Source organism: Rhinichthys klamathensis, unplaced genomic scaffold, assembly GCF_029890125.1.
Source record: "Rhinichthys klamathensis goyatoka isolate OS25496 unplaced genomic scaffold, OSU_Roscu_1.1 h1tg000223l_1, whole genome shotgun sequence".
In the NCBI taxonomy this organism is placed as follows: domain Eukaryota; kingdom Metazoa; phylum Chordata; class Actinopteri; order Cypriniformes; family Leuciscidae; genus Rhinichthys; species Rhinichthys klamathensis.
Genome location: NW_026606747.1, coordinates 4,954,120 through 4,969,115, shown reverse-complemented (window position 1 = coordinate 4,969,115; position 14,996 = coordinate 4,954,120). Strand labels below are relative to the sequence as shown.

Sequence of the window (14,996 nt, the reverse complement as noted above, 5' to 3'; positions counted from 1 at the left end):
CACTGTAATAAAGACACCTTTAAATAAAGTGTAACAGTAGTGTGCTGATGTGTTTTTGAAACAATCATCTTGTCCACAACTGACAGTTATAGCCATAAATAAGTGAAAGCTTTGCTTGGTATAAATGTCTTGATATTAACAGAAAACGCCTTTCAACAGAACTAGGCAAACGACACTTCAGCGCCTGTTAAATAAGACCATTTCTGTAACTTTTGAGTTTGGAATGAAGAATCGACTGATGACATGAGGTCAACATATGAAGTCACATGTTGCTTTGTGTGAGACACAGACCCACTTTCACGTCTTTATTCCCCCCTCCGCCAAAGGGAAACTTCAGAAAATGGTCAGATTCGGACAAGGTTAGTTTGTGCACTGAATGTGCTGCACCAGTTCAAAGAAGAGGAATGAACATTTATTCTTCTTTATATGCGTGTGTATTATTATATATTCAAGTGTACATGGATTTGCTATGGTATGGAAGCTTGTTTCCGGCACAGAATAAAACATTTTAAAAGATAATTGCGACTTTATTTCTCAGAATTGCGTGTTATAGTCAGAACAAGTTTTCTTTCTTTTTTTTGTGGAAACAAGCTTTCATAATATGGGGCAAAGAATGCATTCAGCAGAAAAGTTTGCATTAGCACAGAAATGAAGTGAGCATATATTTGCATGCATTTGAGAGCTGCAGCGGAGGTTTTTAGGCAGTTACTTGATGACAGACATGATCACTATCAGAATTTACCTGTTTCTCCATGATTCATGATTTACACACTGTACGTGTTCGCTGGGTTATATAAGGCAACCTACTGTTAATTATTAAAAATATTAAATTAAAACCAACATGACAGATAAAAAACAGATCAAAGTGAGGGATAATGATGATATTTGAACAGATTTTTATGAAAGAAATTTTCTTCAAAAATCCTATTTTATGTTCCTCGGGGGAGCTATACCTTTAATGAAGAAGTGATTGCTTAAATCCGTACCATTCAATTTAAATAGAAATCGTTGCTTCTCCAAAAATACAGCCTTTTAACATTTTTATCTAACGTTTAAGTTATGCATATCTAACGTTTAAGTTATGCATAATGATAATTGCTCATCCAGTCACTCATTCATTCAGATATTGGTTTGCATTCCATGATCACATGTGAGAGCAGATCCGTCTTCACTGGCCAGCAGCTTTGGAGCCTCTCTTTCTGAACTTGACCACCATCACGGTGATGTTGTCTGGACAGCCGCGGTAGAAGGACTGCAGGACGATGCTCTTTGCACCGAAGTGCGGCTCATCCAGACGCTCTTTGATGAAGTGCACGGCTTCCTCGCTGCTGAAGGCGTCCCAGAGTCCATCTGAGGCCAGAATCATGAACTGAGGCTGTAGTTTGTCCAGGTCAAAGTTCAGCACATCAGGGTCAGGGATCAGCACCTTCAGCTTCTTTAGAGGATAGTCGCCAAGTGAACGGGACATGGCAAGAACACCTTGCACACGCCAGGAGCCATTAAAACTGATGAAGCCACCTAAATCAGAGAAGCTGATTACTGCAGGATTAAAGCAGGCAAGTCATTCAATAAGATAATTCAAGGTGTTTCAAAAAATAAAATTTTGTTATGTTTTGTAGGAAGTCATGATGACATGTATTTCAGACGCACACACAATGACAGTTCTGCTAATAAATCTATAACAGTTGCAGAACATATTTAACTCTTTCCCTGCCATTGACGAAATTTTCCAGCTTTCAGTGTTTCCACTGTTATACAGTAGCGGGTACAGCTGCAAATAAGTATTTGAACACCTGAGAAAATCAATGTTAATATTTGGTACCGTAGCCTTTGTTTGCAATTACAGAGGTCAAACGTTTCCTGTAGTTTTTCACCAGGTTTGCACACACTGCAGGAGGGATTTTGGCCCACTCCTCCACACAGATCTTCTCTAGATCAGTCAGGTTTCTGGGCCGTCGCTGAGAAACACGGGAGTTTGAGCTCCCTCCAAAGATTCTCTATTGGGTTTAGGTCTGGAGACTGGCTAGGCCACGCCAGAACATTGAAATGCTTCTTACAGAGCCACTCCTTGGTTATCCTGGCTGTGTGCTTCGGGTCATGTTGGAAGACCCAGCCTCGACCCATCTTCAATGCTCTAACTGAGGGAAGGAGGTTGTTCCCCTAAATCTCGCAATACATGGCCCCGGTCATCCTCTCCTTAATACAGTGCAGTCGCCCTGTCCCATGTGCAGAAAAACACCCCCAAAGCATGATGCTGCCACCCCATGCTTCACAGTAGGGATGGTGTTCTTGGGATGGTACTCATCATTTTTCTTCCTCCAAACACGGCGAGTGGAATTATGACCAAAAAGTTCTATTTTGGTCTCATCTGACCACATGACTTTCTCCCATGACTCCTCTGGATCATCCAAATGGTCATTTGCAAACTTAAGATGGGACTTGACATGTGCTGGTTTAAGCAGGGGAACCTTCCGTGCCATGCATGATTTCAAACCATGACGTCTTAGTGTATTACCAACAGTAACCTTGGAAACGGTGGTCCCAGCTCTTTTCAGGGCATTGACCAGCTCCTCCCGTGTAGTTCTGGGCTGATTTCTCACCTTTCTTAGGATCATTGAGACCCCACGAGGTGAGATCTTGCATGGAGCCCCAGTCCGAGGGAGATTGACAGTCATGTTTAGCTTCTTCCATTTTCTAATGATTGCTCCAACAGTGGACTTTTTTTCACCAAGCTGCTTGGCAATTTCCATGTAGCCCTTTCCAGCCTTGTGGAGGTGTACAATTTTGTCTCTAGTGTCTTTGGACAGCTCTTTGGTCTTGGCCATGTTAGTAGTTGGATTCTTACTGATTGTATGGGGTGGACAGGTGTCTTTATGCAGCTAACGACCTCAAACAGGTGCATCTAATTTAGGATAATAAATGGAGTGGAGGTGGACATTTTAAAGGCAGACTAACAGGTCTTTGAGGGTCAGAATTCTAGCTGATAGACAGGTGTTCAAATACTTATTTGCAGCTGTATCATACAAATAAATAGTTAAAAAATCATATATTGTGATTTCTGGATATTTTTTTTTAGATTATGTCTCTCACAGTGGACATGCACCTACGATGACAATTTCAGACCCCTCCATGATTTCTAAGTGGGAGAACTTGCAAAATAGCAGGGTGTTCAAATACTTATTTTCCTCACTGTATATATATAATCGTTCTGTCTTTCTCTCTCATATAAATCTCTGTGCGTGCTGTAATACTCCGCTCCGTTCGCTCTCTGTCTCCTTCTCCACTCGACGCTGTTTGCGTGAAATTGCGTCATATCCCTTACTATAATCCCACCCCTTGCACGGCTACAGAGTCCTCTGATTAGCTAGAATACGTCATGGTAACCTTCCTCAGATTGGGTAAGAAAAATATTCCTCCCAGCGGCAATTTTTCCATTGGTCTTTGCGCGTGCAATATTCCTAACAACATCGATTTCATTGGCCTTACACGCAGTGGTATTACGCAACAAGGAAGTGTGTACACCATATACCATTGTTTTCAGCGGAATCTGAGGAAGACGGCAAAAAAGACCGCACCTCTCTATCATAAATAGTTTTTAAGATAATTACACATTTGTAAAAATTATGCCATTTTGGGCGGTACCGCCCAATCCGTCCCCAGAGGGTTAACACGATCATCAACAATAAACAGCATATGAATCAAAACTAATGTTACTGAATGAAATGTCGACCCAGGACGAGCTACAGGACTGTGAAGCTTTGAGGGTGTTGATGGACTCGATCTACTCCATCTGTGTTTTCATCATCGCTCTGAATCTGATCCAGATGTAATCTTTGACAAAAACATGATTTTCTCAGCCTTTTGCTCAAAATGTTACTTTTTTTTATGAAACTAACCCACATTCAAGGGTTGATAATAAAACGCATGAAGCTCTGTTCTTTCTTTTGCCATATTACATGTTCAGATATTCATTCAACAAAATATTCTGAGGGCCATGAAACGTTTGTGAAAATGATCAGAAATGCTGGCGGTGGCAGGCAACTTCTTTAGAAAACGCTGGCGAGGAAAGAGTTAAACTACAATTTAATGTCAGCTTCAGAGATGTTTGGCAGAATGTCATGAAAATGTGTTTCTGTCAGGACCGCTATCGTCAAATAGGATTGACAATTAGCATACAATTTGGATTGGCGATATGGTTCCTTTCTGGGCGAGAACTCCCTGCGCATCCAGTCAGCCTAGCATGGATAAGAGCAGCAATAACCCACCTTAGGGTAAACAGAACAGAACCAACATGCAGATATTATCATCAGATTTTAAAGTACAACATAATTCGAGAATTTATTCTGATTCAAGGGGAATCAGAATGCCAAATCCTGACTGGGTGAGAGGAGGAGCTGGGGAGGGAGGAGGGTAATTAGCTCCTGAGAAACGCGATAGCTGCTGATAATACTGAAGGAGCTTATATGTATACAGAGATAGGCGTCGTATTCCTATAGGTAGACGTGGATCAGCTGAGAGTCAGCTGATGCGAGCTTGACTAACGTGACCTGCCAGAACTGATGCTACGCTTGATACAGGTCATATTTAACACCTAAATTAAAAAATTGTCATTTGTTTCATGTCAGAACCAGAAATGTTGATTGTATTTCCTCCCTATTGTGATGTACATTAGAGTGAAACTGCTTCATGAAAAGTAAAAAAAAACATGAAGGGCGGGGCTTGATTGACACAATCTCATGTGATTCACAGGTTGATGGAGGGGAGGGATGACTGTCAGAGCTGCCAACTCTCACGCATTGGCCGTGAGACACGCATTTGATTGGTTTCACACGCTCACACGCCACACCCCCGATTTCTCACGCTAAAGTGGCAACCTGGAGTGCGTTTCCCGAAAGCATCGTTATCCAACTATGATCGCAATTTCCATTGAACTCTCTATTGGTAACGACGGAACTTGCAACCATAGTTGGCTTTGGGAAACACACCCCTGGTCGGTCAAATGCCTGGAAGATGAGTTTATCTATATATCTACCCGTTGAACCACTCGTGATCGACTAGTTATCCCTCAAATTAGTTAAAATCTCCCGGAATCTAGAGCGAGCGCGCACGCGAGACAGAGATTGTGCTCCAAACTGCGTATCGCGCGCGCACACGGCAGATCGGGAAAGTGAGTGAGGCCTCCATTTCCCTCGGGCTTAGCAGAGAAACAAGTAAACTTGTCTTGTAATACAAGATAAATAGGCCTCGACCCCAAAAAAGTTTTTTCTCAGGGTCATGCTGATAGAACTCCCTTTGTTAGGGTCATTGTTAGAGTGCTTTGCTACCCACAGCTCTAGTTTATTCACCCTTCACTACTGGGGCTCAGGTAGAGACACATCGAGTACTCCCTCCCATTTGGGTCGGTTTTGAGTACACTTCCTTAGAGCCTAAGCACTGGAGTGGGCTGACACTCTTGACATTCAAAGCTGTAGGCCTTTCAGTAGGCCTACTCTATAGTCCTGTTGCGTAAGATTGTACTCCCCTTGTTTAAAGGGTCGATAGGCCCACAGAAATGTCTGTGAGAGCACCTGAGAGCACCTAAGACGTCTGAGGCTAGCTCTGCTAACAAGTATCGCTATCAAGTAGTTAGGCCTTCACAGGCGTCCTTGAAGGCACCTCCCTAATGAGTTGGATGTTTAGCATTAATTATCACGTCGCAGGCTCCCTTGGAGCCTCCCTGATTCTAGCCCAGAGCCTGGTCAATATATATCAGGTTGAGCATAGTATTTCAGATATTATCTGAGATTCGCTCTGTATGAATACGTAGCTCCCTAATGTCTGGTCGGAAGGTCAAAGGACTCTCACAAGGCCTCCCTGTTAGATCAGCCCTAGAGCTGGAGGCGCTCCCCTTATTAGGGTCCCTTTTTTAGAGTGTCCAGCATCCACAGGGCTTTGAAGCACTCTGTAGAGTTACTCCCCTAATTTGCAAGGGTTATAAAGTGCTATGATGAGTTCTACTCTCCAGGATTCCTGTCTCTATGATCCGGTCTGTGAGTGACTACTGCCACTATCTGCAGTCCTCCCTATCGGATGCCTCCACAGGTTAGGCAGATAACAGGAAACAGGTTTAGGTTAGGTTTAGGAAACAGACTGGTTGTTGCCAAGATAGGTCAGTAAATTTGACAAGGTCAGGGTTGACACGGGTTCAACAAGGGTTGATTTTTGTTCCTCTCAGAAAGTGACTGGACGGGACTCCTTTCGGACCCCCTGGCCACATTCCCTTAAAGGGATACTCCACCAGTTTTTCTTATTAAACTATGTTATTCCCTTAACTAAGACGAGTTGATACATACCTCTCTCGTCTCAGTGCGTGCACTATATCGCTCTGTATTGCCGCAAAACTATGTTAGCACTTAGCTTAGCCCATGCATTAAATATGGACCAAGCAGAGAAGCGACCAAACACTTCCACGTTTTCCCTATGTAAACACAGTTACTCGAGTAGTGTAACTTGACCTGGGCTGGTGACACAAAATAAACCATTGCGCTTTTCTAAGCGTTTAAAATTGATGACTATATTGTATGGCGGAATACCATAACAAGTGCTTTTGAGCAGTTCGACTTGGCGCAATAATATCTTCACTAGTGAAAAGTCCTCTTACCGGCTCCCGCTTCCTCTCCCCCTCCCTCTGACATTTCCGTCAATACAACCAACGTGGCTTTTACTACCTGTGCTATTAGCAAACTGCAGATCATTTGCAATGGCGGACTTTGTAGATGATTATGACTTCTTTGTAGAAGACCCAGAGCCATATCTGTTTGAACCCGAGTACACGGAGGAGGAATTAGCTCTTATGGACCGTGAGAGGAAAGAAAGATATGATCCAGAACAGACCGGAGCTGGCGAAAGACCACGGGCAAACAGCAATTGGTGGTGCAAGTGTGACTGTTGCGAACAGATGCCGACCGAAATTGAGAGCCTGTGCTGTTTAGAATGCTAACTAGCTTCCAACAACCTGTTACTTCGTCAACTCCGCTCGAACTACTACTACCGGCGCATGTCACGTTGGTTGTATTGACGGAAATGTCAGAGGGAGGGGGAGAGGAAGCGGGAGCCGGTAAGAGGACTTTTCACTAGTGAAGATATTATTGCGCCAAGTCGAACTGCTCAAAAGCACTTGTTATGGTATTCCGCCATACAATATAGTCATCAATTTTAAACGCTTAGAAAAGCGCAACGGTTTATTTTGTGTCACCAGCCCAGGTCAAGTTACACTACTCGAGTAACTGTGTTTACATAGGGAAAACGTGGAAGTGTTTGGTCGCTTCTCTGCTAGGCCCATATTTAATGCATGGGCTAAGCTAAGTGCTAACATAGTTTTGCGGCAATACAGAGCGATATAGTGCACGCACTGAGACGAGAGAGGTATGTATCAACTCGTCTTAGTTAAGGGAATAACATAGTTTAATAAGAAAAACTGGTGGAGTATCCCTTTAAAGGAACCCCTTCCATGGAAGCTGTTAATTCCAAGCCTTTAAACGGCCTTGGTTGGCCTTCATTGTTTCGGAGGCCTCTCTAACCCTCTGGGGTCTAAGATGTTTTTGGGGTCCTTAAAATGTTTTGACATGCACTGACATTTGTGCTTTTTTCAGTTGCTTATAAACATATTAATGGCAAAGGTTTAATTATACTCTATTTAGCACAAACAGGGCTACCATAATATATGAGCAACATGTATGTACATGTTTGTATTTTTGAGAGAATATTGTTTATGCATGGTTATTGAAAAAACGAAAACTTAAAGTTTCTGAAATAAGGCCACAAAACACATACTAAATATTTGTCCACAAGACTTTTGACTAATGGATGTTGTCGCCTAGAATTTTTGCTTCAAAATGATCTGAAAATCATCCTGCCTAATCATTCACATAAAACAATAGATTGATTTAAATTTTGTAAGACACTTTTTGTTTGGAAAGGCAATATGCGAGGGGGCGTGAATGATTGTGAGGATCCTGAATAATGCCCTGATTCACACCTGAGAAGACAATGAGCCGCATAATGAGCCTTTCACACAGGTGTGTCACTGGGTACCAAAGAATGTTAAGACAAAAGAAATTATTTATATATATATATATATATATATATATATATATATTTCTTTTGTTCTCGCATGATTTCTTGTGGTACTCAGAAGAAAAAGACACATTTTTTCAAGATGTTTCCAAATCTAACTTTGAACCAATTCTGTAGTATATATATATATATATATATATATATATATATATGTATATGTATATATTCTATAGAATTGGTTAGGTATTCTATAGAATTACCTAACTCCAGGCCTATGCCCGTTGAGGTTCTTTTCTCTCTTATGCTGGTTAGTCTGACAGGGTTCACAAGTATCAATATGTTCATCACTAACTGTGGAAACCCTCCTCTCCTCTATGACAGGGGTGCTGATATCCTGCGAGCTGTGGTTTGCTTCCTGTCGCTGGATTTCATTCGACTGACTTGACTGACTTCGTAAGAAGTACTGATCAATGCAAGGCCCTTGTCCCTTCTCCCTCAAGCATTTCATTTTCCCTGGATGAATCTTCATGCCCCTAACCGTTGTCGCCTTGCTCCAGCCACAGACACAAGCTTGGAGTTCAATGACTTTACTAACTGCAGATCTTGAACTAGTCTTACTCTCCATACTCATATCCATTTCCATTCCTAAGTCGTTAACCATGTTGTCCAACATTGAGTCATCTTCCGCCCCCGCTCTCGCAGACTCTAGGGGTATTTTTCTCTTTAATTTCTCAGAAGCCTTGGGCGGGTGTTTCCAGCATCCTCTAAACACGGAGCTGGATACTGCCGACAAGGGTAGCTAACCCTTACCAGCCCCATTGGGGTCTCTTTCCTCCTGTCAGCTGTCTCTCCAGGCTGTCACAAGGTCTTTCCCTTGTTGCCAGCAGCACTATTCACCCCAGTCACTGGACGTATCCAGATCTTCATGATTTCCATTACACGAGAGTAGATGTTAAAACTTTGTGCTTATCTTGGCGAAAGCCGAGTACAAATCAGCATGAACTAAGACGTAGCTTTACAGTAACCTATGCTTCTCCATCCATTTACGCTTCCTTCCATATGGTGATGTGAATCTCCTTCTGTCCGGCGTTAACGGCTGCAGTGTATTTGGCGCGTCAGCACACACAACGGCTGCAACTACAGTGTGGTCTCCCCAGTGGACCAGCACGACAACCGTCTGGATTGAGCCGAGTAGGGGACATCTCTAGGGTCTTCAAGTGGGCACCTTCCGTCCTCAGTGTTTCGTCGACTAGCCCACGACACCTCAAGAGGGCTCGACAGTGACTCTGGCGTCCCAGAGTCCCCCCCCCCCTCCGTCCCCCATATAATAACATCTTAGTTGATAATTCACTATACCTACTTTATTTTTGACAAAACATCCCAAGCTATATATTTAACTTATGAGCAGAAATTGACTAACAAAAGCTTATTTGATGTGGCAGTAGTCTTTTTTTTTACAGTAAAAACTTTATAATCTATCTATCGCGATTAGAACTATCGCGATTAGAACAAAGCATCACAAGATTTTATGATTAGCATATAAATGTTAATTTGCAGTTTGTTGCTTATACAAAGACATTTTATTTCAACATATTTCAGTCTATTTTTACTCATCTCAGTAGGCTATAGCAATATAGTTTGGTCAAAGCTAAACTAGCAGATGTGTTCATGTAAAAATAACATGTTTAGTAATGTAGGTGCGAGTGTGAATGAACGGCACTGTACAGCTGTAGTAAACAACAGAGCGCGTGTGTGCCATTCATTCATTCACTCACAGACATGCGATTCATATTTAAACAGTCTTTTTGCGGTTTACATACACTATTCCATATCGCGATTAGAACAAAGCATTTAAGAATAAATAACTTACTACATCAGCTTGATCCGTTGCTCCTCGAAATGAAACTACCAGCACTTCAGAGGTAAATTTTTCCAGGATTATTAGATAGTATTATTCCTCACAGCGTAGCAAGACAATATAAAGTAAATGCTTCTTATTAAACTGGATGTGTTTTATGCAGTTGATTTGCGCTTGAGTAGCGCGCGCTCTCAGTGGGCGTGGTCACTTTAAAACTCAATGAGCTATAATGAGCTGAAAAGAAAACGACTGACATCTCTCTCTTTTCATACAGATTACATAAACTGAGCATATTTGTTTTTTATATAAAATACTTCATTTAACCCTCTGGGGACCAGAGTTTTTTTGGGGCCCTTGGGATGTTTTTACATGCACTGACATTTGTGCTTTTTTCAGTTATTTATAAAGATGTTAATGGCAAAGGTGTAAATTCACTCTACATAGCACAAACGGGGCTACCATGATATGTGAGCAACATGTATGTACATTAGGGGTGGAGCCGAACCCGAATACGGTATTCGGAAAGGTACAAATAACATGTTTTTTACGAATAATTATTTCGAACAAATACTTAAAAAAATATTTGTATTCGGGAACAAGAAAAACTTTATATCAAAAAGCTGCGTTTCCTCACGAGACCGCAGTGCATGCACGGATGAGTGAGTTAGAGTGAGTGAGTGAGTGAGTGACGTTCAGGAAGAGGTGACTGACACACGCTGCTCCACACAGCAACAGAGAGGGCTCGGCTGAGCGAAAAAACACTTAACTGCATCACTATTTTTGTTGAATAGATTTTTGTACCTTAACTGGGTCCCGGAGGAAGGTTATAACTTTCGGGAAGCGGAGTTTGATCGAGAGATCAATTACGCTGCATTATTGACGTCTGCAGTCGGATGCTGTCATGTTCGCTCTGTTTACGTAGCTCTGTTAGCTCGGTAATTTAGACAGAGTAACGTTAACGTTCGGTTAAAAAATGCTTGTGTAGTTGTGTTGAATTGTATGCACTTGTGGGAGTTATATGGCACGCAGATCTTTATTGATAGCGGCTCCCTGAAATTAGTTCAAATCTCCCGGAATCTAACGCGCATGCGAGACAGAACATACTGTGCTCCAAACTGTTGCACGGAAGAGAGCGAGAGACCTTGCGTGTGTGCGTTATGAAAGCTAGTCAACCCCCCCCCCCCCCAAATACTTCCCCCCCCTCAACAAATACAAATACAGATACAAATACCGGCTGCTTTGCACACCCCTAATGTACATGTTTGTATTTTTAAGAGATTAATGTTTATGCGTGGTTATTGAAAAAAATAAAAATGAAAGTTGCTGAAATAAGACCACAAAACACATATTGATTATTTATTCACAAGATTTTTGAAAATTGTATCACATAGTCTAGAATATTTGCTCCAAAACTATGTGAGAATCATCCTGACTAATCATTCAGATAAGTCAATAAAGTCTTTTACATTTTTAATGACGTGTTTTGTTTGAGAAAGCTTTATGCGAGGAGGCGTGATCTCTCATTAATATGTGTGGCATTCCACACCTGAGAAAGACAAAGACCCTCCCATAATGGCCCTATTAGGTGCTATCAGGCCCTATTACGAGGAGCCTTGCACAAAGAATGAGGAGATTTAAAAAAGAATGGCTTTTAGATTGTTTGGATTTATTTACAACACACACACACACACACACACACACATACACACTGCTTAGAATAAGTGAACAGACCCATGCTAAAGTTGACTAAAAAGAGGAATACAAAATCTTAATGCCTTAATTAAAAAAATGAGGAAAACTCCAACCTTTAGGGACATGAATAATGTCCTTGAATTCTTTGTGAATGAATAATGTATCGCAAATAATTAAATGTTCTTCTTTAAAATACAGGGTGCATACGTCTGGACACTTCTATCACACACCCTTCACCATATAGACATGGTTTTATTTCAGTTCAAAGTTAGAGTTGGAAACATCTTGAAAAGAAAATTGTCTTTTTCCATAAATGTCTTAGTTTGATCAAACATATTTCAAAGTTGAGGATTCATTATTTTGATATAGTTTGCACTGTAACACTTTAACATCTTAGTTGATTCGTTTATTGACAAAACATACTATATATGTAACATATGAGCAGAAACTTATTTGATGTTAATAAAGCTTATTTGATGTCTATTTTAGAGTAAAAACTTTATCCAAAACTAGTCGAAATGTTGTCTTTTATTTAGTCTGTAACAGTGCGTATCTGTGCGTTCATTCATTAATTCATTCACACACACACACGCGCTATTTTTCCGTTTACAGACACTAACGTTATTCTATATCGCGATTAGAACAAAGCACTTGCATAAAACACTTATTTCTCCGCATGAATATGTTGCTCATCTTCGAAGTGAAAATAAACCAGCACTTGTTCTGTGGTAAATGTCCCAGGATTGTTCCTCATATAGCCGCGCAAGACGACAGTAGATTAATCTGACAAAAAAATAATGTGTGTTTTCAGAGTTTATGGGCGTTAACGTGTCTCAATGTGTTGCTTCACATATTTGCGTTTGAATAGCGCGTGCTCTCCGTGGGCGTGTCACATTACCAGAGATAATGAGCTGAGAGAAAGATAATTAGAACGGCTGACACGTCTCTCTTTTTATATAGATGACATAAACGGAGAATATTTATTTTAGTTTTGAATCGGATCATTTAAAAGTACAAACTCAAATGATTTAAAAGATATATTGCTTATGGCTGGGTTAATAGTATTAGCTGAGTTGTGTGGAAGATTAGAGACGTGCTCCAGAAAAAAAGTTCACGGTGATGGAGAGGCAGAACGCACACCCTGTTTATTTTCTTTATTTTACAAAAGCACAATCTTTTATTTCGATTGTATGTGGGCACATAAAAAAGTAGACATTTAACAGATTATTTTCTCATATTTCTTAACTCTATATGAACAGAAATTATGGTAGTACTTTAAGTCTATTTTTGTGCTATGTGAAAAAAACAAGCAAAACGCGCCGGCGCGTTTCTGGTCCCCAGAGGGTTAAAAGAAGAGAATTCAAGCTTCATGCCTGTGTGCCTGTATTCCTGCTTGACTGAGGCTGCGTTCGGAATCGCATACTTCCCTACTATACAGTATGGGAAAAAGAGTAGGCGAGCAAAAAGTATGTACGAATCATAAAAGAGTAGGCGAGAATTACCTGGGTGACGTGCTAATTATCGCGAGATTCGGACTTAAGTGCGTTCGAATATGCCTACTTTCCTACTATATAGTAGGCGAAAACAGAACGTGAAGGAAGCAGTACGTTCGAAACATCAGTATTCATAAAAGAGTAGGGGAGAAGTTCCCGGATGGCTTACTGCTTCCGGCCCGATTTTTGAGTGCTCAACCGATGGATACTCTTCTATCCCAGGAGGCCACGCGAGAGCATACGTCATTATCAAACATCACGGAGATCAGCGACGCCGGGGGTTATCAAATGTGAGTAAACACGGTTCCTTATGTGTTAAACTACTACAGGGTAAACATTTTAACTGTTGAAGGTGTAAAGTAGTTAGACAGTATAGTATAGTTGTGATTTTGCTGTAAAAACATGTTTTGTATAGCTAGCTAACAGGGGAGCTCTAAGCACACGCAACGTCTCTAAAGTGGATTTACATAACATCTTAAACACGCTTATTTAAAATGTCTATTTACATCTGAAAGGAAAATATTGTAAGTATTGACATATTGCAGATGAGCACATCACAACATGAAAAAGACATCTGAGTGATGTATGTGTGGCATTATTATAGGATAACGTTAATTCACTGTTGCCAACACTGTTGACATTAGACAAATGTGCTGTAAATAAGGTAAATAAACAAATCTATAAAGTAACTAAACATGTTTTTATTCAGACTGGTGTGAGCACTGAGGATGAGGAGCCCAGAGCTGAATCCTGGAAACGGTGCCGTGGATGAGACGCTCCATCTCTCCACCGGCCCTTATCGCCTCAGATTGTGAAGCGCAGCGCAGCAACAAGCTCCAGCACGAAGGCACGGTCACCTCTGGTGAATTCATCAGAGTAAAGCCGCAGAATGGGAACCGCTGTGTTGAGATGGCAGTATGTGGGGTTCAGTGCCTGTAAATACATGCTTGTAGTTTGAATAAAGATTTGTTTCATGTGTTGTTGAATTGTATATGCATTTGTTTATTGTATGATGGTTACTTTTATTTGTTCTTTTACTCATTTGTATATGCATTTGTTTATTGTATGATGGTTACTTTTATTTGTTCTTTTACTCATTTATTCATGTTTCTTGTTGTTGTCAGTATATAAAATATAATTATTTAATGTATGCATTAATTCATTGCTTGACTGACAATTGAGATGTTCACGTGTATTCATGCATAACTCATATGACAAAACAAATTACATTTTGCTTGTTTTATTAAATTAGATCATTTTTAGTATATATAAAAAAGTTATATAATTAAGTATTGGTCAGCATTTAATATTATTTTGTTTAAGTTTTGGGGTGGGCTAACAATGCAATTCATTCTGAGGTAATATTAATTTTTAAGGAGTTATCCTTACTTTTTTCGAGTATAAAGTCAACAGTTTTCTCCAAAGGAGATCTTCGAGCAGCGGCCCGTCTCCTTGTGCAGACATTACAAACGCAGAGGAAAACTGTTCTAGGTTGTGCTGTCGAGTTACTGATGTTATGAAGTGTTAGTGCACCTGTCGCTCATATAATTTAAACTTATAAACTTTTTACATAAAGATCATGGAAAGATACCATAGTTGTATCTAACAATGAACAATCATAATGACAAAACAGAAAACATAAAGATCATTGCTTTGTGTACATCATAATATGATATTTATACACAGGAAAAAAGAACAATAAGGCTAAATATCTTTAAATAGTTCTTCATAATACATTAAAAATTGTTTTGTTGTTCTAAGTCTGAGGGATGAAACGAGAGGTAAATTCATCAAGAAAAGAGGAAAACTTAAAGGAGAAACTTTGGGTATAAAATAAAAAAATACCACAAAATGAGCAAGTTTCATCAATATCAAGATATTTACAGATAGATGATTTA

At 40.4% G+C, this 14,996-nt stretch overlaps 1 protein-coding gene across 3 annotated transcripts in view; it reads right to left on the bottom strand.

Moving 5' to 3' along the window:
* Window positions 1–1,064: 1,064 nt before the first annotated feature.
* ppm1lb (protein phosphatase, Mg2+/Mn2+ dependent, 1Lb) overlaps window positions 1,065–14,996 on the bottom strand; it is a 41,189-nt gene continuing 27,257 nt past the window's right edge. For all 3 annotated transcript variants that reach the window (XM_056264702.1, XM_056264700.1, XM_056264701.1), the window contains one exon: window positions 1,065–1,518. In XM_056264702.1, coding sequence (XP_056120677.1) covers window positions 1,169–1,518 — 350 coding nt within the window. In that variant the 3' untranslated portion in view covers window positions 1,065–1,168. The remainder of the gene's footprint in view (window positions 1,519–14,996) is intronic.